Raw genomic sequence first — 27,230 nt, forward strand, 5'->3', positions numbered from 1 at the left:
AAAATCATGCCAAAGATGGATACGAGCTACTTAAAATTCCTTAAATGCGCGGGAGAACAGTTCTCAAATATTTTCATTAATTATTTCTGCATTAGTAATTATATGCAATTATTTATATTTGTTTAAAACAGCTAATGAATCAAGAAAAAGTGTAAGGTATTTATTCGATCGTTTTCCAGGAAGACGTAATTGAACTTTATGGTTGGATGCATCCTAGCAAAAGAAGAGTTATTTACTACACAATATTTGCAACTTCGTTGCTTTGGATATGCGGAACTATAACGTTTTTATTTTTCGACGATATAGAAGTAACACTAGCTGTAAAAAGGAAAACGCTCGAAGCGGTTGCAGAACAATATTCCAATTTAAACTCTGAAACAACAAAGGTAAAAACGCAGACACATAAAAACAATCTCCAGTACTCATTAGAAAGTGCCGACAAGCAGCTGCTCATTTTAACAGATATTCACAAAATGAGAGTAGCTGATTATGAAAGTTTTCTTGTTCCAAGAGATTATCAATTACCGGGAGAGCTAGGAACAGGTGTAACTGTAGAAGAGAACGAAAAGGAAAAAGAAAAGTTAGGATACGAGAAGCATGCGTTTAACCAATTAGTTAGTGATAAAATTTCCATCCACAGAAGTTTAAAAGATTATAGGAACGACCAGTAAGATATTTTTAATTATTACTTCACATGATAATTACAATAAAAGTTGATTTTAAATCATACAATAAAATTTATGAAAACAGTTTCATGCAATTTAAAATGCGTTGCTAAAATAATTTTCTCTTAGTTTAGCACAAACTCTTGCTAACCCAAAAGTTATGTATTTAGCAAATATTTAAAAAAATTAAACTTTTTTTAATTTAAATTGGATAAGGAGGGGAGACGTATAAGGAAGTTTGGCAATTGTTTACATCTGTAAACGTTTAAAAATTTTCTGGAAAGGTTTAAGTATTTTTTTTTAATTATTAATAACTAGTAATAATTAGCGGTTTCTAGTGGGTGGATTTTGGGTTTACGGATTTTGTAAAGGAGGTCATAAAAAGTTTGACGATTGTTGACATAGTTGTTTAGTATAAATGAAAAATTCGCAACTTTTCCTACAAGATTGGGCGTAAATTATCCTTAGATTCATCCTTTTCACTAGTGATACACCTTGTTTTATATATGTTTTTGTTGTAATCAATTAAAAGATTAAAAAAAATTCCATAACCTGTTTCACTGATGCAAAGAAAATCGGTAGAACATAAACATTTCTACGTTCAACTTGTCCTTGTTTAATTCGAACAATAACTGGTGTAAATATTCACGAGACTTAAAGCAGTTCACTAATTTTGTAAAACCCAGCAAGTAACACAAATATTTAAAAAAAAAATTATAAATCTAAAATCTTTCATGTTTTTTTAAAATGTTTGTTATTTGATTTTTTGTTTTACCTCCTGTAGTATGACGTAAAATGTAGTATGACGTAGTATGTAGCATGACTATGAAGCATTGGGATATCGAGTGTGCTTCTTATCAAGCTATTAACAAAGTTGTTAGAAATTTAAATCTTCAAGCGAAATTTTTTTAAACAAATTAAATTTTAAAAAATATATAAATGTAAGAAAGTTTTTCAAATTTAAACTTATGATTAAAAAAAAAACACTATATCCAGTAACAAAGTCTTTGCTTTAAATACATTATGTTTTAATATCTTTAAATTTATTCACAACATTTAATTTAACGTTTAAAGGATAATCAAGTTATCTTGTAAAATATTTAAATAATTCTGCTTGTACTTATGATTAAAATAAAAACACTATATCCAGCAACAGAGTCTTGGCTTTAAATACATTATGTTTTAATATCTTTAAATCTGATCACAACATTTAGTTTAACGTTTAAAGGATAATCAAGTTATCTTGTGAAATATTTAAATAATTCTGCTCGTAGATAACACTGAGAAATAAAACAAAAAATTAAGAAAACAGAAAAGAATGACGGTTGCAGTGGTATATGTTCACGTATAGTAAATTTGTTTACTATACGTGAACGTAATTGATTCCAAAGGCTCGGACTCAATTTAAAGAAATGCTATCAAAGAAGAAGTTGATTATCTCTATAATCTGTAATATTTATCTCTATAATCTGTAATGTTTATCTTTATAATCTGTAATATTTAACTAACTTAAAATAAATTTAAGTTTAAGTTAAAGAGTTCAATTTTATTTCAGGTTTTGTTACTTTTTTATATCAAAATTTATATTTAGAAATTTTTACTTGATAAACTTGATCATTGCAGCTTAATATGCAAGGAAGAAACAAGTTTTATTTGTACAACAAAAGATTTTTCCAATATATTGGAATATATATAAGCGGATTTTCTTTTTTTACTAGATCTAACAACCTGCAAAGTTCCTTGGCAAAATCAGAATTAAAACAACTTTATATTGCTTTGTTGAACATAGTTACAAATTCTAAAAAATAATAAAACAAAGTAGTTATATTAGGCTGGAGCACATGCACAGAAAATAATTTATAACATAACGTATTAACTTGTAATTAACATATCTTTAACTCACTTCTCTACCTTTAAAATGAATAATGCTTCTTACAGAGATTTGCTGACGCAACAAAGAATAGGAGCTGTTGTTTCAGGTTCCCTACAAAAATTATTAATTATCTTAATAACCTTTAGATATACCAACAATCTAATTAAGATATATTTATAAGCGTTAAGGTTTATTAATAATTTTAATATGTATTAATAAATATGCAGATTTAATAAAAATATATTATATATATATAAGACTTATTTAAACATAAACCGCGTAACAACACAACTACACTTTCTTTTAACAATACAACTGCACTCTCTTTTTAAAAAAATTTTCCACCATTAGCCAACCATTGATCATACAATCCGCATAATAAATTGCTAAGTATACTTTCAATATTTTCGAAAATTAAAAGATAAGATCATTCGAAAGATAAGATTATTCGAAACGAGATAAAATGCTTCAATGTAGCAGTTTTCTTTCTAAGCATTTAAAGGAAAATCTTTAGATCTTTAGACTTCGGAAATTAAATAAAGAAAATGTATTTATCTTAGGGGTTGTCCATAAAGTACGTACGTTTTTTATTTCGACCTCACCCCCCCCCCCTGCCTCCGCCTACATTTTGCCATTCGCTTTTTTGAGTACCCTCTACCTCCCTAAAGGTACCTACGCTTTTAACCTACTAACCCTACTAACTTTTAACCAACATTTTATGATATTTTTTTTAATTTAGTATCTCCATACTTTTATAATTATAATCATCCCCCCCCCCCCATCTTACATACGCCATTTTCACACACCCTCTTCCTCTCCGAACGTACGTTCTTTATGGACGACTCTTGCCAAAAATTAAAAGTAAACAAATATGGAACAAAAACTCAAAAAATTTGTTAAGGAACTTTTTTTAAAAGCAGCAAATCCCGGCAGATATTTTAAATTAATGTTTGAATAATGTTTTTCAATGAAAAGAAAGAATTCTCAACCTCAGTTTTTTTCCGATTAACAAAAGTTTCAAAAGAAAGTTTCAAATTAAATTGTGCTCAAATTTTTGATAATTTTGTTTGTTTTGTTTTGTTATTGTTGCAAATAATTTAGGTATAAAATTTGTCTTGCATAAGTAAAATAGAAGACGTTTACTCGTGAAGGTCTAGTGGTCCTGTTACTAAAGTTGCTGAAAAATAAAATTTTCTTAAAAATGTCAATTTACAGAAGAAAAAAAAAGAAAGTAAGTATATCAATATTATATCGGGGATTTAAAAAAATGTCGCGATTACACTTATTTTACATCAACCGAAAATTGAAACACATTCAGCTAATATGTTAATACCTTTTTTTCAAATTGAATTAAATGTTCTTAAATTTAATGTTTTTAGTTTAACTTACGTCTACCTTAAAAACCATATTCTTTTTTTTCGTCGAAAAACTTTTTTTTAATCTTTTTCTATCCTCTTATACTTCGTTATAGTCTTGCAAAGCTACTTTTTAAAAGAAGCATTGAGCATAACGGTATTTATAGTATGTTACCGATAAAAAGAACTTTTTTTTAGCTTTACCCTAAGCAATATTTTCTTTGCTAATAATATTGTCTTTTCCTAGTTAATGGTTTTATAATTATTGCCAACAAATATTTGAGGCAAATGATTATGAAATGAAATTAAAGCTTATTGTAAGTAGAAAACAATTCATTTAGTTTTTCAATGTTAATTTATGCTTTATTAGATTTTAATTAGTTTAAGATTTTGACTAGCTCAATGTTCATGTTATACAAAAATAAGTTTTACGATATTGTAATTTACAGAAAATTAGATTTATATCACTAGAGAACATTGTCATTAAATTAGAAGCTTCGTAAAATTTTTTATAAATGTTATATAATATATAAAAAGTATTATAGATAAGTTATACCAATCAAGTTTGTTTATGAGAAAACATTAATAGTTGTTAAAATGATTTTTAAAAATCTGCAAAAAAAATATTCCTTTTAAAAGATATCTGTAATTAAAAAATCAAAATGTTTTTCATTGAGTATATAAAAACAATTAAATTTGTATAAACATTGTTTTAGAAAATGTTAGGAAGTTTAGATTTTTGGAAAATTTTAAATCAAAAATCTGAATGAAAACTGTTTCCTGAGAAATTGCATGGGGAATTTTCAAAATATCAACGACCTAAGTTGTAGAACTATTTTATATAGTAAAACCTTTAAATTAATTTAGGTTTCAAACAAACAAAAAAACTTAAATTTGTGAAGTTATTCAAAATTTTTTTACATATTCTTAGTAAAATATTTGTCTTTTTGTAAATCTCAGTAGTATGTAATTACATTTTTTTTAATTATTAATCATAGTATGTGATTATATTTAAGTAAATTAACCTTAAGGTTTATATATTTTGAAATAATTGCGTATTTAAATTTGCAAAATAGTTATTCAAAAGTATCTTTAAAATTTTTAAAATAATTTACCTTATTAGTAAGAAGGCAAATTATTTGAATAATTTGTAAAAATCTTACAAATTAAGTAGTATATAATTTTAACTAATATATTTTTAACAAATTAACATTAAAAGTATAATTTAATAAAATCTATAAAAAGGCCTAAATAACAAAATATACTTTAATAAGAATTGTTTTTGATTCTTTTTTTTTTTTTTTCTTTTTTTGTTATTATATAGAAACAATTTATTATAAGTTTTTTATTTATTAAAAAACATAAAATTTTTAAAAGTAACATTCAAATAAATGATGCAAAACCAGGTGGTAAAGAAATTTTAAAAGCCTAACCATCAGATAAGCAGAATCAGGTCTAAATTGATTGTTCACGAATCTCAATAATCATGGTACCCCACTCTTCTCTAGAGTGGGGCATCAACAGCACTTTTAATTATTTCATCTTAGTTTAATAGCGGAAATAAGTACAGAAAAAACTAAAAAAATAACAAAACACACAAAAAAATAAGTAAATTTAACTCTGAAGAGTGTAATTAAAAAACAATTGCACTTGGAAGGAGCCAATCATAAAAAAATAGCTTATTGTGTAATTATACTATGGTATAAGTTTTAAAATTTCAATCCTAATTTCAGTTTTAATTTGGAAAAAATTTTAAACATATGGAGTTTAATTCTAACTTATATAAAATAATAGTTGTGTTGTGCTACAGGCCTATTTTATTGTTTGGTTTTTGTATGAAGCATTGAAATGAGAAACTGATTTCATTTGATACTAAAAGTTACTGCAAATACTTAAATATTTTATTCCAGAAGTTTAAAAAAAAACTTTTAAAATAGGAATAAAATAAAAAGCATCTTTTTAATAATTCCGTATTTCAAATTCAGTAAACTAATGAAATCCTTCAGGTATTAATAAATAAATCAATATGATATATTTGGTATTTTCCTAAATGCTTCCCTACCATCCCTGTTACTTTGAAATCTGAGTATTAAGATAGGGCTTGAGGTTCTTGGTTCAAAGCCACCTCTAGGCAAGTTTTGTAACATAGGTAAGGAAGGAGGCGTGAACTTCCCTTCAAATGCTCTTCTGTGGTGCTCTGTGATAAGTCTTATCATAAGGACTTTTTGGGGGACCTAAAATAAAATTAAAAATTTTTTTTTTTTCTGAATATATCTTTTCAATCAATTTTGGTTATATTCAGTATACCCTGGCTAAAAATGTGACTTTCTATAAATCTGGCCCCAACAAAATTATAAGATTTAGCAGGGGTTGATAGCCAGGGCTAGGAAAAAGTTTATAATACTTTATATATTATAATTTTATGCATGCATTTACTAAATAGTAAATGCATGCATAAATTTATAATATACAAAGTATTATAAATTTTTTATTTGATATTAATAAAATAATAAAAATAATATTTTTTAATTAATATTAATTAAATACTGGCATATAATAGCTCATTTGAGCATTTATTTCTAGTTTGATCAACCAAAACTCATTCTTGCTTGGCTTGTCATTAAACAGTCATGTCCTTTCATTGTATCTGTCCATCCATGCAATAAAATTTTTTATTTATCTAGTTTATTTCAACACACATTAACAAAATCTTAAAACTCTCACCCATCTTCAGGTTTTCTGGCTCATAAAACCTGCAGCTTTTTAAGTCTAGTTAACCGTCATTTTTAAGTCTAGTTAACCGCCATAGCATTTTAAAAGAAAATAAATGCATCCTTACAACAATGGAAGACTGTCTCAAACTGGGCAGACAAAGCAACTACATTTACAATGTGCTTTTGGACCTTGTCTGAAAGTAAGAGGGTTGTTATTTGTCAATATAAGAATGTCAATAATAATGCGATAGTTGTTAACAGTAAATAACTAAGTTTTGTTAAAGTTAAAATCCACAAGGCTTTCGCCAAGTTGTTACAGAAGAGAGATCAGATTAAAGATTGGCTGCTTATTTTGAGCAATCAAAATGTCAAGAAAAGAGTATAAAGTTGAGTTGTCTGCAAACAAAACCACTTTAGATATAAGATGGTCAGGAAGGTTTTTATTGTAGATAAGAAACGATACAGAAGCAAAAATAGAACCTTCAAGTCCTAAAGTTACTGGAAATAAAGAAGAGTGTAGGCCTTCGAGCAATAATTAGTATAGCAAGCACTTAATAGTATAACAAGGATTAAAGAAAATTCTGGAGGACACTTTAGAAAGACTATGAATGGAAATGTTGTCTGAACCACAAGCCGTAGAAGACTAAAATTGAGAATTAACTTTAGTATCGCAAACCAAAGTGATCTGGATATTAACAATGAGTTAACCTGTTTAACTAGATGGCAGAAAGAGTATGGTCATTAGATTTAAGGGTCAAATTAGTGGAAAAGGTCTTTGCAAATTCTCTACCTTATTTATTAAAAACTCTGCCTTATTTTGGGGAAAAGTAATAAGATCAGACCCATGAATATGAGATGGAATGTTTGAATTACTTTAATTAATGACACTGTTAAAGATTTTCTGAAAGTCTCTGGAAAATCTTCCATACCTGTTTGGATCCAGGAGGTTAGGTAAAAGGTTCATTTATGCAAACACAATATGGGTATAAATGAATATAAACATATATGTTTGCTATTTAGATGCTGGGATACAATATCTTGACATGTTTGCATAAACTTTAGTATTAATATGATGTAGTATTTGTGAAAAGAGGAGATGATAATCAGATGGGTGTGTGGTATGACTCTAACAAGACAAGAAAGAAGCAATAATTTCGGACAGAGATTAGAAAAAACAGTGTAGTAAATAACATTTGTCAGAGAAGATCAAAGTGGTTTGGGTATCAGCATATAGAGAGTTAGCAACTTCAGGAGAAAATGGTAGAGGTAGAAGTAAGATAAGTTAGAGAGAGTGCATTACATATGGTATGAACAAGCTTTAGTTTAGGAAAGTAAATGCTCAAGATTTTTTATTATAGAGAAACAGCATAAAATGAGAAGGCTAAAGCATGATGATGATGATGATGATGATGATGATGATGATGATGATGATGATGATGATGATGATGATGATGATGATGATGATGATGATGATGATGATGATGATGATGATGATGATGATGATGATGATGATGATGATGATGATGATGAAATAAATAAGAATTTTCTTTTCTTAGATATTCATGGTTTTTTTCTTTTATTTGGGTTTCATCTTTTTTCAAGGGTTTGGTTGTTTACTTTAGTAATAGCATTGCAATTAACTATTGTTAATATTTTTTTCATTCATTTTTAGCGCTTTTTTTATAGCGTTAAAATTGTAAATTTGTTTTATTTTGATAGTTATGAATTTTTTAATAGATATCCTTTTTTGCAATAACCTTTATATTTATATATATACATACATACATACATATATTTTTATATATATATATATATATTTATATATATATAAATATATATATATATATATATATATATATATATACAAATGTATATATATGTATATATATATTATATATATATTTATATGTATATATATATATATATATATATATATATATATATATATATATATATATATATATATATATATATATATATATATGTATGTATGTATATATATGTATGTATGTATATATATATGTGTATGTATATATATATATATATATATATTTATATATATATATATATATATATATATATATATATATATATATATATATATATATATATATATTCAAACTTTACTACAGTCAATAGAGTTACTTATTAGATATATTGATAAATACAAAACTAAAAAATAAATATATATATATAATTTTTTTGATGTTGGATAGAAAACAATAAGATATTTAGATAATTTTTAATGATAACGTTTAATTTTTTAATTTAGATAAATTATAAAGATTTTTTATTGTTACGACTCACTAAGTTTAATTATAAAAGATTTTTGTATAATTTCTTAATACTATTAATTTAATGCAGTGAATAATAATAATCTTAATTTTTATGTGTACTTGATGTCATTAAGATTTATAATGCTAAAATTTTTAAGCAAATGTTGGGTGCATTGCATTTATAAACTTAAAAATATTTACCTGTCTTGGTAACATATTTTTGAATTAGTGTGGGCATACAAGAATGAAAAACTATACTTCAATATTGATGGCTGGTCAACATTAAAGTCAATTTATCACTACTTTTAGAAAACCAAGTTTTGAATTTTTTTTTAAATAATATTAATTTTGTCCAATTTAATTTTATTAAGGTAACGTAGCTTTTATTTTGAAGAAGCATGTAGTCTACAAAAAACTTTATGCAACAGCATTTCTAATAATTATACAAAACTCCCCAAAAAACTAAAATTTTTGGGTTTGTTTTGAAAATTTGGATTTTGATCTTTTAGTGTGCTTTTGTGCTGGCGCAACTGAACCAATTTTTAAGTTGACTATTTTATCAATCATTTTCTAGCTTAATTAGTTTAGCAGTCATGACCTTCTAAATTAAATACTTTAGCAATCAGGACCTGCTAAATTTATTACATATTGCAAGTTTTTTGTGGTTTTTGTATTATTATTAGATATGTTATTAGATCAGATATTTATAATGGTTATCCGGGGTAAATTGGTAAATATTGCATGTTATGATAAATAAATTTGTTTATTTTGAACACAGTTTAGAGTAATCAACAAGTATAAACTTTGAGCCTAATATACAAATTATTTTAGTGTATTTTACAAAAAGAAGTTCTTAGAACTGTAAATAGTGTTTTTAGTTTACTTATTACTGCTGTTTTCTTTAAGCATTTTATGCATTAAAAAAAAATGTGTGAAACAACTAAAAGATTGTGCATATAATTAAAACCCGATTCTATAACAAAGACTAAAAACATTTAATAACAATATCTCCCTTTTTTTTCTGCATTACACTAAATGGATCACGAAATTTTATCTTAGATTGTTTAGTGGACTTTTGTTATGGTACACTGAATACAGATTTCACTGAATTCAAAATGAGTAATCTTTAAACAAAGTTTGATTTAATAGAATATCTTCAAACATCATCATATCTATGGATCGTTTTGATTGGTCATTTACAAAACTAAAGTTTCTGCAAACTTATGAACACCTATGAATCATTGCTGAGTTTGCTTATAGTTTGGTGGAAATTTGAATCAGTTTTTGATTCGTTGCTTCTTAAGCCCAATCTGTCCAAAATTAGGTAAGAACAATAATCAACCAAGAGATAAAATTAATGATGTTTTCCCAATATGAATCTAATGATGAAATTGCTGATGCAATTTTTACCTTCTTCTCCTATGTTAATCTATCATCTAATAAAACTAGATGATGAATTAACATTGTAACTATTTCTGTATGCAAATTTTTTAGCATCACTTATAATCCATGTTTTGCCAATGTAAAGCAAAATAGTAGTGACTTTTTAGCTTTCTTTTTTAAAAAAACTCTATTTTAACTTCCAAATAAAACATAACAGTTCATCTGAATTATTCTTTTGAGAAATAGTTTATCAGGTTTTTCATGTTACACTTTCTCATAGGTCACTAATTTTCTAAAAATGAATTTTTAATTCAGTTGCATGATGCTTTTAAGTTATTAGAAGGAGATATCCATTAGATATTCTGATAGTTTAAAATTTATTCTTCCCCTTATTGCATGATGATATCAAAGCAAGTTCCTCTAGTTTTTTGATGCAATTTAATAATCCTTAATTAAGTCTGTTTTACTATTAGGAACTGATTTTAACCAATTAATGAAGTTAGTAGATATACTCCAAATAAGCAAGTCTCTCCAATAATATTATCTAAAGCTTTAATATTTTTAAGTTGTTAAGAAAGAGTCTTGCCATCAAAATGAAAAATGGATTTGTCAATTGCTATAAAAATATTACTTTTTTTTTACAAGTTTTTTGAGTATAAAAATAATATATTGTAATATCTCAACTGGGTATGGCTATACTGTAGTCAAGATGTATAAAATTTGAAAACCAACTGTTTTTAATAACTTTAAAAAAGTTTCCTGTTTATTAGAATATGTACATATTTTGTGCTGAGAAAGAACTTAGAATATACATACCCACATGTATATCTAATAACCAGATCAACAGGGGGGTTTTAATAGAAGTGTGGGTGGAAATTTTGTACAGAACACAAATCAACATGACTGATATATATTTTTTTGATTTTTTTTTTCAGTTTTGAGATGTTTTTTTGTTAACAACAGTTAAAAACTAATAAATGAAGGTGAAGGGGGGATGGGGTTCTGAAAGTTAATAAATGTCTTCTCTCTAATATATTAGGCACCTTAGAGTACATTCATACACTCACACACACACACATATATATATATATATATATATATATATATATATATATATATATATATATATATATATATATATATATATATATATATATATATATATATATATATATATATATATATATATATATATATATAAATTTGTAGAAAATCACATATGAAACTTTTTTTCATTTTACACGATGTTTTTAACAATAAAAACTTTTCAGAAATCATTTTTGATGAGTCTTTATTGATGAAACACAGTGTGAAATGAAAAGTGATTTTATTAATTTATAAAGAACAGAGCAATAATAATTCTACTAATTTATTATTGCTCTGTTCTTTTAAGCACATTGAGCATTCAAATTTGTAGAATACATTTAAAGTTAGTTGTTTATATATATATATATATATATATATATATATATATATATATATATATATATATATATATATATATATATATATACACACACATTTTTTATTAATGTTGCATGAGAGTTGGAATAATTTATAAATTTTTAGATATAATAATCAATATGTGTTAATAGAACAAATATAACCATAAAAACCCAACTTTAACAATAAAATATTTTTGCTTCTTCAATTCAGAATGTTTTTCTTTTTTTTATTATTTAATTTTATTTATTTTATTTAATTGTTTTTTCATTTTTGTTTTGTCAACTGATCGACTGATTTATTTAGGGATTAGTGTAGCAGAGTGTACATACCGAGACTGACTATCTAGGGAGAACATGTTGGGAGTGTACATACATTGACTGACTATTTAGGGAGAATACACAGGGACTGGATATGCATGAACTGACTTAAATAGGTAGTAGGGGAGTGTATATACACTTTGTTGGTATTTTATGGTAAAATTGGAGACATCTATCTAAGAGGATATATTTATATACTTATATTTATGTTTGTGTGTGTGTCTATATATATATATATATATATATATATATATATATATAAAGATATATATATATGTATATATATATATATATGTATATATATATATATATATATATATATATATATATATATATATATATATATATATATATATATATATATATATATATATATATATATATATATATATATATATATATATATATATATATATATATATATATATATATATATATAGCCAAAAGATTTTTTTAACAACTATGAGTAAATGTTCCAGGTAACAAAAGAAAAACTATTCAAACTAAGATGAGTAAAATATATTTATTATTTAGATTTTGACAAATATTTTAAATTTTTTTCTCTAACACAGAAGGCCTTTCATATAAAATCTTCAGCTGTGTATGAGATTTAGAAAACTATAAAAATTTTTAAAGCTTGACTACAGGGACCAGCTCCTCAAAAAAGAGAAAAGAACAAAATTATACCTTTTGTAACTACAAATTTTACAAATATTAATTTTGAAAATTTGTTAACTACTCTACATGGTATTTTAAAACTATCTGTTTTAGACAATAAATTAAAATCAATTTTTGAAAACACTTCTATTGTACTATCACAACGACATCCAAAAAATATTTTAAGACACATTAGTACATCAAGTTTTAAAAATAAACCAGTTTTTATTAACGATGAATGCAAGGTTTTAAAATGCGTATCAAAATGTTGTAAGTTATGTACAATTTATCTTCAGTTTGTTAACCATTTTACCACATCATCTGGTAAAGTATGGTCATGTAATTCAAAAAATATTATTTATTTTCTATCATGTAATGGATTCGATGGAAAAACAACATGCATTGGTAAAACTAATAACCTAAGGTTAAGAACTAATCTACACATCTACACATGCAGAACAGGTATTGGTTCAGATAAATTTGATCAGCATATTTTCAATTGCCTTAAAAAAAACAACTTTTTTTAAAATTATTTCCAATGTTAAAACTCTCAAATGAGAATTTACTTCTTATTTATAAGCTCACCTACATAAACAGGGACATGATACAATGAACATATATTCAGGAAGTAATTATTTTCACATTGCCTTTAAAATTTTCCTTACCAACAAGTATCAAGTTATGCTATATTCTTGTTATAGTTTTTTATATAAACATTAATTACTTCCTTTTTAAACTTTTTATAGGAAGTTCAATATAAAGAATTTTTATAGTTTTGTAAATCTCATACACAGCTGAAGATTTTATATGAAAGGCCTTCTGTGTTAGAGAAAAAAATTTCAAATATTTGTCAAAATTTAAATAATAAATATATTTTACTCATCTTAGTTTGAATAGTTTTTCTTTTGTTACCAGGAACATTTATATATATATATATATATATATATATATATATATATATATATATATATATATATATATATATATATATATATATATCTGTACAATTTTTAGATGTAAAGTTAAGAAATATCCTGTTGATTTACCACCAACTTCAGTGATTATATGCTTTCATAATGAGGCTTGGTCAACATTATTGCGCACAGTGCATAGTGTCATAAATAGGACACCACCCCAATATTTAAAAGAAATAATTCTTGTAGATGATGCAAGCACTAGTGGTAAAATCAGTTTATCAAATTTTTTTATATTACTTTGTTTTAAAAAATATTTAGATGTTTATTAGTAACATTATTTATTTAAATATCTTGACTTTATTTATTTATTTATTTTTTTTTTGATTATTTCTTAGTTTTTAATTTTTACATTTATTTTGGAACTTATTTAATGAATCACTTTTGTGACCAAACATGAAAAATATTTGAAAAGGTATCTGTGGGATATGTATTTGCAAATATGTAGTTGTGTTGGTAGCACAATATTTGAAACTTATACTTGTAGAAAATTAGTGTTTAGTATTTTTTATATCGTTGTGAAATAGAAAAACTTTTTTTTATTATAAGAACTTGTGAAAAAAAAATTAAAAAATTCTTTCTTTTTCTTGAATTCATATTCAATGAATTTCTTCTTACCTCATTCAAGCTTTTTCTATTCTTTTAAATTTGGTAAAAATCAGATTTTGTTTTTAACACAATAAGAAATCAATGTTCTAGTTCACTTAGGAATGTTTTGTTTTGTTTGATGATACCAGTCTGAATCCCTTATGTTTGCTGTTTCGAAGAGCCTATGATATTTTTTGATAGCTACTGATACTGAAACAAACAAAAAAATAAATGGTAAAATAATAAGATAATTACTTTAGTAAAATTTAAGTTATGTTTTAGTCATAGTATTAAAATGTTACTGTAGATTATTACATTTAGATGATTTGAAACAACGACTTGATGACTATATTCCAAATTTAAAGATTGTCTCCATTATTCGATTGCGTGATCGCCAGGGATTAATTCGTGCTCGTCTTGAAGGAGCTAAAAAAGCAAAAGGACCAATACTTACTTTTTTAGATGCACACTGTGAATGTACACTTGGGTGGGCAGAACCTCTACTAGCAAAAATTAAAGAAGACAGGCGGAATGTAGTAATGCCAGTCATTGATGAAATTAGTGAAACAAATTTTAATTATAACGCAGTACCTGAACCTTTCCAAAGAGGTGTGTTTAAATGGAGACTGGAGTTCACTTGGAGACCTATACCTTCTTATGAAGACCAAAGAAGAAAGCATGAGTCTGATGGCATCAGGTAATACTAGTGTTTTATTTATACTGAAATGAAGTAGTTTATACTGAAACAGTATAATTTATGCTGACACAAAGTAACTTATGTTTAAACTTAATAATTAAAGTATGTTGACTTAAAAATAAAAATTATCTTTAGAACTCCTGTAATGGCTGGAGGTTTGTTCTCAATTAATCGTGATTATTTTTATGAAATGGGAAGTTATGATACTGGCATGGATATCTGGGGTGGAGAAAATATTGAAATCTCATTTAGGGTAAATCTCATATATTGAAATCTCATTCAGGGTACAATATAATCATATTTTTTACTGAATATAAGAACCAGATATATGATGGCTTGCAAAAAATACAAGAATATTTTTACTTATGGTAGCATTTTTTTACCAATTGGTTGTTTCTCAAATAAATTTATAGAAAAATTTATTTTTTATCAATTTATTTGATGCAACATTTAGCACATTAAAAATTAACAAGTTTTTAAAAAAAGCCAAAAGTTTTATTAAAAATTTTATTCAGTTTTGTTGGGACTTCAAGACTTTATTTAGAACTAGTTGATATATTTTTTATTTATCTTTTTTTAATTTCATCTTTTTCAGATATGGATGTGTGGTGGATCAATTGAAATGCTTCCATGTTCAAGAGTGGGACATGTGTTTCGACCAAGATTTCCATACTCATTTCCGAATCGAAGAGGTGGAGATGGAGATGTGGTAAGCCGGAACTTAATGAGAGTAGCTGATGTTTGGATGGACGAATATGCTAAACACTTTTACAATATAAGGTCAGTATCTTTTTATATGAGCTCTTCTTTATGATGAAATAAAAAGTTTTATATTGAAATAAAAATACTTTTTATAAAATTATAACTTCAATAACTTTATTGGCAGATGGCAGATTAAAAGCAGATGATAAAAATAAAAAAGTTTTAAAACATGATGAAGATGGCCGATTATTTTATTGCTTAATTATTCTAATATAGTTTATTAAAACTAAAAAATTTACATTTGATTAAATCTCTTAAGATAGTAATCTCAGTAATAAATTTGTTGATGTGTTGAAATCAAGTGATGTCATCATGATAGTTGATGTGGCCTTTGAAATCAAATGATTTCATTATTGTTTTTTATGTGGAAATGTGTTAGTGTAACAAATCTAGTTGAAATGTAATGCATTTTTAAGGTGTGATTCACTGAGAGTTTCTTCTTGACATCTCGTAGGTTTGACAAAAGCCTTAAAAATAAAATCTTGCATTTACTAAGATTTGCGTGATTTTATTTACTAAGCAAAATAAGTATGCTATGATATGATACAATTACTTTAGGTGTTGGTGCATAGTACATTAATGTGTTGGTGTTTTAGGTGATGAATTTCTTTTTACTGTGTTTAAAATTTTAAAATAAGTGTTAGAAACTCTACATCACTACTGCATATTAACAATTAATAGTTGAAGTAATTATAGTATTTGTATAGTAGTCTAGTTGAAGTAAAAATGAAGTAAATGTGTATGTAATGTTGTTAAGATCAGATATTAGACAGTTACATATATATTATACAAATTTTCTAGCGTATTTATGAATATGAAATTTACACACTGAAATTTACTTATTAACTTGTATACTAATTGTACCTATTGCATTTAGATAAAAGTACATAACATTAGAGTGATATCTTTGTTCAAATAGTTATTTAAGTTATTCTATCATCTGCCATATTGAAACTATCAGTCATACTGATAGATATAATGGATCTCATAGTATTGGGTGCTCATAGCTTATGACTATTTTCATCTCAGGTAAACCTTAAAAATAGTTAGTTTTGAGTGTAGTAGATATGCAATAGATGACATTAAGAAAAGTAAAAAGGGTTTTAAGCTACCCAGGTTACTGTTTACACAGGTTGCAGATTAAACAGACACTGTTTAGATTCATATAAGTTTGTTGCACAATTTTTATCACGATGACTTGTTTAAATTTGCCCACTATTTTTCCTAAACTACAAATTGTTGACATAAATAAACAAAACTACAAATTCTTGACAAATAAACAAACTACAAGTTGTTGACATAAATTAAAAGTAAAAGTTAACTTTAGCAAATTTACAAAAATTACAAAATTATGATTTTGAGTAGGTCTTCCTATACATTTATATCCAACAAAAAGGATTGGTATCCAACTGGTATCTAAAGGTACCTAGGGTTCATCATCTAGAACAGGTTCAACATGTTTATATGTGTGTGTCTGTGTGTGTGGATGTGTGTGTATTTTACAAATAGAGTGCTCGATGTTCTTAAAGAACAGAGCAATAAATTAATTCACTTTAGATAAGTGTTTTTACTATTTTATGTATCAAATATATGCATTGAAAAAACTTTTTTTTTCTTATGCTCTCAACCTTTTATTTGGTTCCATTTAATAAAAAAATGATATTGAGAAATTTTGGATGCAATCTGTTGATGTTTAGGGATTGCTCAGTCCAATTTTTTTAATTTGCAGAGTTGCTCAAACACACATTTTTCATATTTTATCATTTTTATTTAACTAATTAAGTTGAGAATATTATCAATATTTTACTATTTGTTAATTATTTATTAATTTTATGAGTCATTATGCATAATACATGTTGTTAATTTTTTCAGAATAATAAGTTAAAAATAAAATAAGTTGGCTGGCATTTAGAACACCCAATGTAATATTTCATCATCCAGTTAAGTTATTGCATGAGTATTGCACTACTGCTAAACTTATTGCATCCTGAAATACAAATAAAATCGTTGTCTTGAATGAAAATACATTTTTAAAACACATTATTAGTCAGATAATTTCCGAGTTGATTTAAAATAAATGAAGACTAGAAGTTGAAATGAAGTATGGTGTATTTTATTTGTGCCCTGTGATCAAATGTTTAGACATGATGTCAAACATAAAAATAAAATACATTTAATCCTGAAATCTTAAAATATTTGAAAAAGTTAACATTAAACAATGAAGTAGGATTGAAACAAATATAATTTAAAATATATAATTAAAGTTATATAGAATATTTATAATTTTAATTTTTCTTACTACTAGTAAACTTTGCCCGAAACACTGTTGTCAGTCCCAAAACCGGATAGAGTTACCAGTGAACAAATAAGTTATGCAACAGAACAAGCTTTAAAAGATTGGAACATTTCATATGACAAAATTGTGGCGCTCTGTTTTGATACTACTTCAAGCAACACAGGTATACATTCAGGTGTTTGTAACTTACTGGAAAAATTATTTGGGAAGTCTTTACACAGCTTATTAACACCATGTTCATGACTTGATTTTATTCCATGTTTACAAAACTTGTTTTGGACCATCTATTGGTCCAGAGGTAAAGTTTTTTCAACTATTTCTTGATTAGTGGAGTAAACATAATTCTAAATCATGGGTCTTAAATGATGCAGTGTATGGTTTGCTTGTACCATCAGCAGTAGAATTTGCTGTAAATATGCTGCAAGGAACAAATCAATTTTGCCACAATAATGAAGAATTTTTTTAACTTTCGATAATTTGCACCAGGCACAATGGATAACAAAAGCACTGTACTCTATTAAAATCTAGTTGTTTTGATATCTATTTTATTTAACAAAAAATGAAGAAAAGAATCTTCCACAGTTTTCAAATTTTTCAATTTTGATTTACATGGAGCATTGGTTTCAGGCTCCTATCTTTTCATCTGCTCTTCTTAAAATGTGTATTTAAAGTACCTGGAATAAACTAGACATTTATGAAAGAACATTGCCTATACACATGGAGCATACTAACCGAATAAAAGGAAGCACATAAAATTGTTAGTTCTTTGAAAGCTGTGAACAATACAGCTGAAAGAGGGCTGAAACTTGTTTCAGATTACACAAAAATCTTGACGAAAGATGAAATTCAATTGCAATATGTTTTACAAACTGTGAAAGAACATCGACGTCAAATTCCAGATATGAAAAAGTCCACATTGAACGCATGAGTGAAAACAAATCAGCAAGTGAATTATCTGAATAACAATAATCTGAATTTTCTGATTAAAAATAAACATGAATAAAATAATTAAAACTTTGCATTAGAAAAAAATTAAAATTTGTTTTTGTTCTCTGTTGATGTTTAAATCTAATAATATCAAGTTTATTGAGCAACCCCCTCTAGATAAAATATTATAAAAAATATTTTTATAATATTTTGCACAGTTTATTTTTAGTTAAAAGGAATGCAATAAAAGAGTCCAATTTCAAGCATTTGGATTTTTTTTTGTCACCTTATATATATATACATATATGTACATATGTACATATTAGCTAAGTATATAATCTATATATTAAGAAATGGCCAGTATCTGGGCACATAAAATGTTACGTGCCAATTATCCCAATTATGTCAATTATTAAAGATATAGCCAATATCAAAGTTTATTATTCGATGGAGACAAAAGAAAGTTTGAATTATGGGAAATAAAAGTATTAGGAGACATGAAACATACTGGTTTAAAAGATGTTATTACTGGAACTCAAGAAGTCAATGACGATGAAAACGAATTAGCATTTGCAGAATTAGTTCAGTACCTAGACAAAAGATCGCTTTCATTAGTATTAAGAGATGCTCGAGATGAAGGAAGAGAAGCATTCTCAATACTTAAACAACACTATGCTGGATGTAGCAAATCAAGAATTATAACATCCAAGAATTATTACAATCAACTTAAAACTCTTCAAAAAATAAATTCGGAGTCAATTCAGACTATATAATAAGAGCAACAGCATTGAGATTTGCAGAAACATCAGCAACAGCATTGAGATCTGCAGATCAAATTGTAAGTGATTCACCCCTAGTAGCAATGGTCTTAATAGGGATTACCAAATGAATATAAATCTTTTATTGCTGTTGTAACACAATCAGAAACTGTTAAGAGTTTTCAAAAATTTAAACGAGCACTTAAAAGCTTTGAAGAAACTGAAAATTCAAGAAGTAGTCTAAACAAAATGTAACAGGTTGTAATCAGGTTGAAATTAAAGAAGTAGTCAAAATGTTATGAAAAATAATGTGAAGTTTAAAAATTGTTGCAAAATGTTATGTCACAGGTCATACATCTACAGATTGTTATAAAAACAAAAAAGAAAATGGTGTAAATTGTGTAAATCAGGCACTCATAATGACAAATTTTGTCCTAAACAGCAACAGGATAAAGATAAAGCTAAAAAGTTAACAGATCAAAATATTGATCTTTTATTAAAGTTATGTATTTAAAGTTGATGAAGGAAATACGCAACTTTTATCTGAAAATGACTTATTGATTGTGGTGCAACCACTCATATAGTTAACAGTGATAAATATTTTATTTACCTGAATGAACATTTTAAACCAGACAAACATTATATTGAGTCTGCTGACGGTACAAAAACTAACAATGTGGCCCAAAAGCAAGAAACAATTTCAAACAAATCAACAATTTCAAACAAATCAACAAATTTCAAACAAATCAACAATTTTCAAACAAATCAACAAATTTCAAACAAATCAAACAAACAATTTCAAACAAATCAACAATTTCAAACAAAAAAAAGTAGAATTAACAACTGAGGGTGGAAATGATGCTGTTCATGCTACAGAAAAGTTCTTAATAGACATTGCTCCATATGGTAATGTAAAGACTTAAGTTCAGAAGTGATGAGATTTACCCATCTGGACATGTTAGTCGAATTAGAAGTGATAATGGAGGTGAATATATATCAAGGGAATTTCAAGAACTTCTGAGAAAGTACTGTATTAAGCATGAGCATACATCACCATATTCTCCCCACCAAAATGGTAATGCCGAACAAAACTGGCTAACTTTATTTGATGTTGCCAGATGCATGCTTATTGAATGTATAATAATGTATATGTATATGCCATAATGACTGCAATTTATTTTAGAAATCGTTGGTATAGTAATAGACTTAAAAACACTCCATATGGAACTATCACAAAGACTAAGCCAAACCTTTCCAAATTACATATCTTCAGAACAATATGCTATCCCTATGAAAATGATAGTAAAAAGTTGGTTTCACGTAGTAAAATTGGATATTTTATCGGATATGACAGAGATTGGACAACAGTTAAACATGTTTTTCAACAAATAAAAGGTACTCTGGACTATTCCTTAACTTTTAGAAAAACGCAACAAAGTATTAGTTTGAATGCATTTAGTGATACTAATTAGAGAGCATCTTGCAATGATCAAAGAAGTAGTACTAGTTATTGTTTTAGTCTTTACCAGAATGGACCAATCATAGCACGGAAATCTAAGAAACATGCCTCTGTTACTCTTTCAACATGCAAAGCTTAGTATATGGCAATATCTCTCAATGCCAAAAGCTAGCATACCTTACCCAACTCCTGAAGGATTTATTTGTGGAAATTACTGAACCAGTGAATGTCAAAAGCGATAATCAAGGTTCAGTTGCTGAAAATTGCAACGAATGTGAAGCATTTATGTTCAAAACACATCAATATACAATACCATTTTATAAGAGAGTATCTACATAATGATTGATTTAATAGATATTCTATTAATAATTAATAGATATTCTATTGGAACATGAATGAGTCATGTTCCAATAGAATATCTATTAAGATATTCTATTGGAACATGACTTTTTAAATTTTGACATCATGTGGAGGTGTTAGGATGATGTCATCTGCATTGCCCTTGTATGGTATTATTGTAATTATGAACCGTTAAGTAGTTGTAATGGCACGCAGCTCAATATGGCAGCTTCTTAATAGAAAAGATTATATACTTAGATAACATTTGTTCCTCCTTTATGACTAACATCAACTTGACAAAAGCAACAAAAAGGTGTTGAGAATTATTATACTTTTTATATGCTCTGCAGATACTTTTTGTGCTTTTTTTGGAAATTGGTTTTCTATTTTTCTGGATAACCTAGGATTAAAAAAAAATTAAAAGAAGCAAAAGAGTAATAGAGCCGAAATTGAACTCTAAAATTCTTTGGTAATTGTTAAAATTTATTTTTTTAAATATTATATGGAAAATAATCTAAACAGTTTTACTGACATTTTTTTGTAAAGTAATGTACCTTAAAAATGTCCTGAAATCTTTATCTGTCCTTTCAATTATGTCTTAGATATAATCAACTTAATGTGTAACGTTCAGCCCGTTTACGACTACAAACTGTTTTGCACAACAAGAAAACATTCATTCTTCATTATTGTACTGGCTTACAAGCTTAGTGACCAAGTGAGTCGCTAGCTTTAAATCTTTTACTTTGTCTATGTTCTGCTGTTAGGTGATCATAGCTTCTGACTCAACTGCAGAATGTGTTTTCCTACTTTCCTCTTATTCTTTACCTCCTGGTTTCTTAGCTTTTTATCTTGTGCCTGCATTTTCACTTACGTGGTCCTTAGTTTCTGCTGTATTCTGGCATTTTTTTCCTAAAACTGTATGAAAATGAAATGTACCAATTTTGTAATACTTAGCTCAAACAATGTTAAGATGTAAAATAAAAACATCATACATCATTTTAATCATCTGTTTCATTCTGAACAAATCAGTTGGAAAAAGTTTTTTAACAATAGAAACAAAAACTTATTTTATAAAAATAAAACTTTTGAAATTGTTACACAGTATTGAATCTTAAATTCAAATCTAAATATTTGGATAAAATGGTCTTTTAATTAATGGATAAAATTCAATTTTTATTTCTTTGTTTTTATTTTTGCTTTTTTATTTTTTTTTTACTTTTCATTTTTATTTTAAGATTTGATTTGAAAAGAAAGAAGCATGATGATGTCACTGCTCGAGTAAAACTTCGTTCAAAGTTGCAATGTAAAAGTTTTCAGTGGTATTTGGAGAATGTTTATCCAGAACTTGAAATTCCTGATGATAAATTTCTTGCTGCTGGTGAAGTAAGTTAAACATTTTTAACTTTTTGTTTATTTTTTGTATAGAAACAAAGTTTATATATGTATCACATATATATATATATATATATATATATATATATATATATATATATATATATATATATATATATATATATATATATATATATATATATGTATATATAACAGTAAAAAGTTTATATTTATATTACAGTAGTTTAGACATTTACGATTTCCTGAAAGTTAATTTTTGGTATAAATTAAAGTTTTATTAATTTGATCATTCATTTCTGATTAGTCTTTATTGATGAAACACAGTGTTAAATGAAAAAAGTTTGTTAAGTGATTTTCAACTAATTTACTATTGCTCTGTTCTGTTGGGAAATTGAGCGCTCTATTTTGTAGAATACATTTTAAAATTGTTTATATATGTTATATATATATATATATATATATATATATATATATATATATATATATATATATATATATATATATATATATATATATATGTATATAAATATATATATATATATATTCATATATATATATACAGCTATTCACGAAAGTTTAAACAATTGCAGAATTTTTATCAAGTATGTTTGGTTTTTGTTTAATAAAAAAAAACTGTAAAATGATATCAAATTAATTTTTTTTATTTATTAAAGAAAAAGTAATTAGCTTTAAAATGAATATGAACATATTATAAAAATTTCAATATTTAGTTAGAAAAAAACAATTACAAAAAATCATATAGGAAAAATAAGAAGCACAAAAGTTTAAACGAATGGCAACGTTTGAACAAAATGAAAAAAAAAGCAAAATTAATATTTAAAGTGTCCTCCTTTGTTTTTAAAGCAAAGATAAACTTGTTTATGCATTGATTCAACTAATTTCATGCACATCACGTGAGATACCTTCAGCCAGTACTCATTCAAAAGTTGCTTCAAATGCTGAGTTGATTGAATTTCATGGTATGTCAGTTGATTGTCAATCCAAGACCAAATATTTTCAATTGGGTTGAGGTCTGGTGATCTTGGGCACCAGGGTATCACATTGAACTTTTTTTCAAAAAATACTCTTTGATTGAGTGAGCTGTGTGAGCTGAAGCCCTGTCTTGTTGAAAGATGAATTGCTTGCTTCTGCCATACAAGTGTCTGATTTATGGAACTAAACACGTTTCCAATGTGTTCTTGTAGGTGTATTGATTAATTCGGCCTTCGATATATATACAGCTTACAAAAGTCTATACCTTTGTGAGAAAAACATCCCCAGATGCCAACCAAACCTTCACTGCCTTGTCGATGATGTTGCAAAAAAAAAAAAAAAAAAAAAGAGCTCTCTGCTAACTCAAGAAAATTCAATGTTTATAAAACAAATATTTAACAAAAATAATTAAAACCAATTAAGAACAAAAACAAACTTTTCTTTTTTTCTGAAAAAGGTTTATCAATCACTTTATACAATATTTACAAAAATTGTCTTATATTTTGTTGCATTGATTTGATTGCAAAATACCAATCATACCATTGATTGGTATTTTGGGCATGCTGTTGACCAATTTATAGCATGTTGATATTGGAATAGTGTACCATGATGTTTTCACAGCCTACCACAGATCCCTTTTGTTCCGAGGCCTTTGTTTTCCTACCTCATTCTTTATAATTTTCCATAAATTGTCTATTAGATTTAAATCTGGTCATGATGCTGGCCAGTCCAATTGTCTCATACCATTATTTTGGAACCATCTCTTTGTGATAGAAGCTGTATGTTTTGGATCGTTATCTTGTTGAAATATCAAGAGCAGTGGCATGTTCCTCAGCATAAGTAGCATTATTTCTTCAAGTATATTAGTATAAATATCAGCTTTCATAGTGTCTTATTAAATAGATAGGACCAATACCAGATGACAAGAAACATTCCCACACCATAATGCTTCCACCACCAAATTAAACTGTTTTTTCAGTGTAATGTGGGTCAAACTCTTTATTTAGTGGTTTGCGGACAAACTGCTTACCATCTGATCCAAAGATATTAAATTTAGATTCATCTGTTCACTAAACTGTGCCCCATTTCTTATTTGTACATGCAGAATATTTATGACAATGTGACTTTCTAATCATAATATCCTAAGTTAAAACTGTTTTATGAATTAATTTACTAATATACATACTAATACCACCATATCATATTTTTAAATATTTAAAATACTTACAGATTAAAACTTATTAAACAGACTATATTTTGAAATATAAAGTAAAATATTATTGAGTAGGGTAGAAAGGTCATCTTTAAATTAGCTCTTAAAATCAAAATTAATTGAGATTATGTTTCAAGAAAAATTTTTTAAATTCAATATAATTAGTTTTTTTCCAAATAATTTTAAAAAACTTTTATATAATTTTTTAGATTAAACCTTTTTTTTGTTTTTTGAATAATGCTGGCATTTTAAAAACATTGTGTTTCATAAATTTAGACTCACTTTTTTCTAACATTGTTTGTAAGTGCCCAATCTATATTTTTATGTCACTATGTCACATTTTTATGTGTCACTAAAAAAAAACAGGTAGCATTAGATAAAATCAGATCCGAAAGACCCAGAAAAACAACTATCACTGATGTTGATAGTATATACAAAATTCCCAGAAAAAATCCCAAGTATAGTGCCAAACAAATTGTTCAAGAAATTAATCTAGCTCTTAAAAATGACATCTCAAGATAAACAGTAAATAGAAGCTGCTAGAAAACCAATGCTTATAAGATCATATTTTTTGGCAAATTTTTGCAAGAAAATTCTTAAGATAAATGCTAATAAAGTAATTCTTTGGAGATACCTTAATAAGAAGTTTCATAATTGTTTCATTGTGCCTCAGTTACAGGGTGGAGGAGGTCAGCTGGGATCTGAGGATGTAACACATATTATGGATCTTGTTAACTGGTTGAATGGACCATATGTTAATATGATTTATCTTTGAATATTGTCGAACTCTTTTTGACTCTTTTTAAAGAAGATGTGAACTTTGCATAGATAACAAAAGTGGTCACATATCTTATTAACTTGACTTACGGTTTAAAATGAAAAATCTTGAGTATAAACTTATGATCTAAATTTTCATAGATATCTTGTTTACATGTTTTTGTTATTTCCAAAAAAGCTTTCAAAGCTTTTATTTTACTTGTAATTTTTTATAGAGAATTTTAATAAACCGTATTAAAGATGAAATTTCAAAAATAAAAAACGAATGCCTTTTTAAATTACAAATAAGTAAGAAAAAGTAAGTTTTATTCTGAGTCTAAATTTTTGATCACTTTAGTTTTTATAAAAATTTATCTTTTTCTTCAGATACGCAATCCAGAAAGCGGTATATGCTTAGATACTTTAGGGAAGCAAGAAGGAGCGCCAGTAGGATTGTATGCTTGTCATGGTCAAGGAGGAAATCAGGTGCATTGTTTGTTTTTTATATATTTGTGTTCTTGCATAAATGACCATGTTTTATTACAAATAGATAAACATTTATTCATAGTATTATACGTACAACAATAAAGGTGAAATAAAAGCGGAAGACAATTGCATGGACTTTAACGGTCACGATCTTTATATTAGAGAATGCGATGGATTAGGTTTAAATCAAAAGTGGACTTACAAGGTATTATATTTTTTGGGTCTTACTACCCCAGTGGGCACAAGACATGTTTTAGACGTTTAAAAAACGTCTTAAACGTACTGCGCTCTTTTGTTTCGATTCTTTTGTTTTATAGAATCTTTATATTTTTAGAACCAGCGTATTTTAAACGATCGTTTCAATATGTGTTTGCAAATTAAAGGAACTAAGTATGCAAGTGTAGGACCATGCCTTAATGTAAAATTTCAGGAGTGGTCATTTAACAAAATTGATGACATGGCGAGGTGATAGATAATGAAATGTTGAAAAAAGTGATGCAATATGTTTAATATTTAAAAAATCAATAATAAATTAATATAGTAATGTTTCTACAGCTTACTCTTAATTAATTGTTTTTTTTCTAGAAAATTTCTTAATTTTGTTTACTAAATAGCTATTTAAAATTATATATAATTATATAAATAAAAGTAATATTTGTAAATAAGAATAAATTTTGGTTATTTATATATGATTTATATTTGGTAGGTAATTTTGTAATTTTTATAAAAACAAAAATGTTATTTTAAAAACATGTTTGTTTTTCTTTATCGTAAAGTACTTGGTTGCATATTATTATATTTGTTATATATTTATGTATTATTTTTATATATTATAGTCATATATTATATTATTATTTACTTGATGTGTATTATTATATACGTGTGTAACGAAAGTAAGATTAATTTCACATTTATAAAGTAAACAACTGGTCAATAGAAATTT

The 27,230-nt window shown here is 26.2% G+C and overlaps 1 protein-coding gene across 2 annotated transcripts; it reads left to right on the forward strand.

Annotated features, from left to right (window-relative positions):
• LOC100209581 (polypeptide N-acetylgalactosaminyltransferase 1) lies at positions 1–27,037 on the forward strand. 2 transcript variants are annotated; one of them, XM_065809194.1, is made up of 9 exons: positions 1–667; positions 13,701–13,867; positions 14,570–14,945; positions 15,081–15,198; positions 15,541–15,725; positions 22,722–22,869; positions 26,189–26,287; positions 26,370–26,492; positions 26,622–27,037. In XM_065809194.1, the coding sequence occupies exons 1-9, from the start codon at positions 207–209 to the stop codon at positions 26,754–26,756; spliced, it is 1,812 nt and encodes a 603-aa protein (XP_065665266.1). In that variant the 5' UTR covers positions 1–206; the 3' UTR covers positions 26,757–27,037. The 2 variants fall into 2 exon arrangements, with proteins under 2 accessions (XP_065665266.1, XP_065665267.1); XM_065809195.1 differs by lacking the exon at positions 1–667 and adding an exon at positions 10,088–10,207.
• Positions 27,038–27,230: the final 193 nt, after the last annotated feature.

This window comes from Hydra vulgaris, chromosome 11 (genome assembly GCF_038396675.1).
Source record: "Hydra vulgaris chromosome 11, alternate assembly HydraT2T_AEP".
NCBI classification, from domain to species: Eukaryota; Metazoa; Cnidaria; class Hydrozoa; order Anthoathecata; family Hydridae; genus Hydra; species Hydra vulgaris.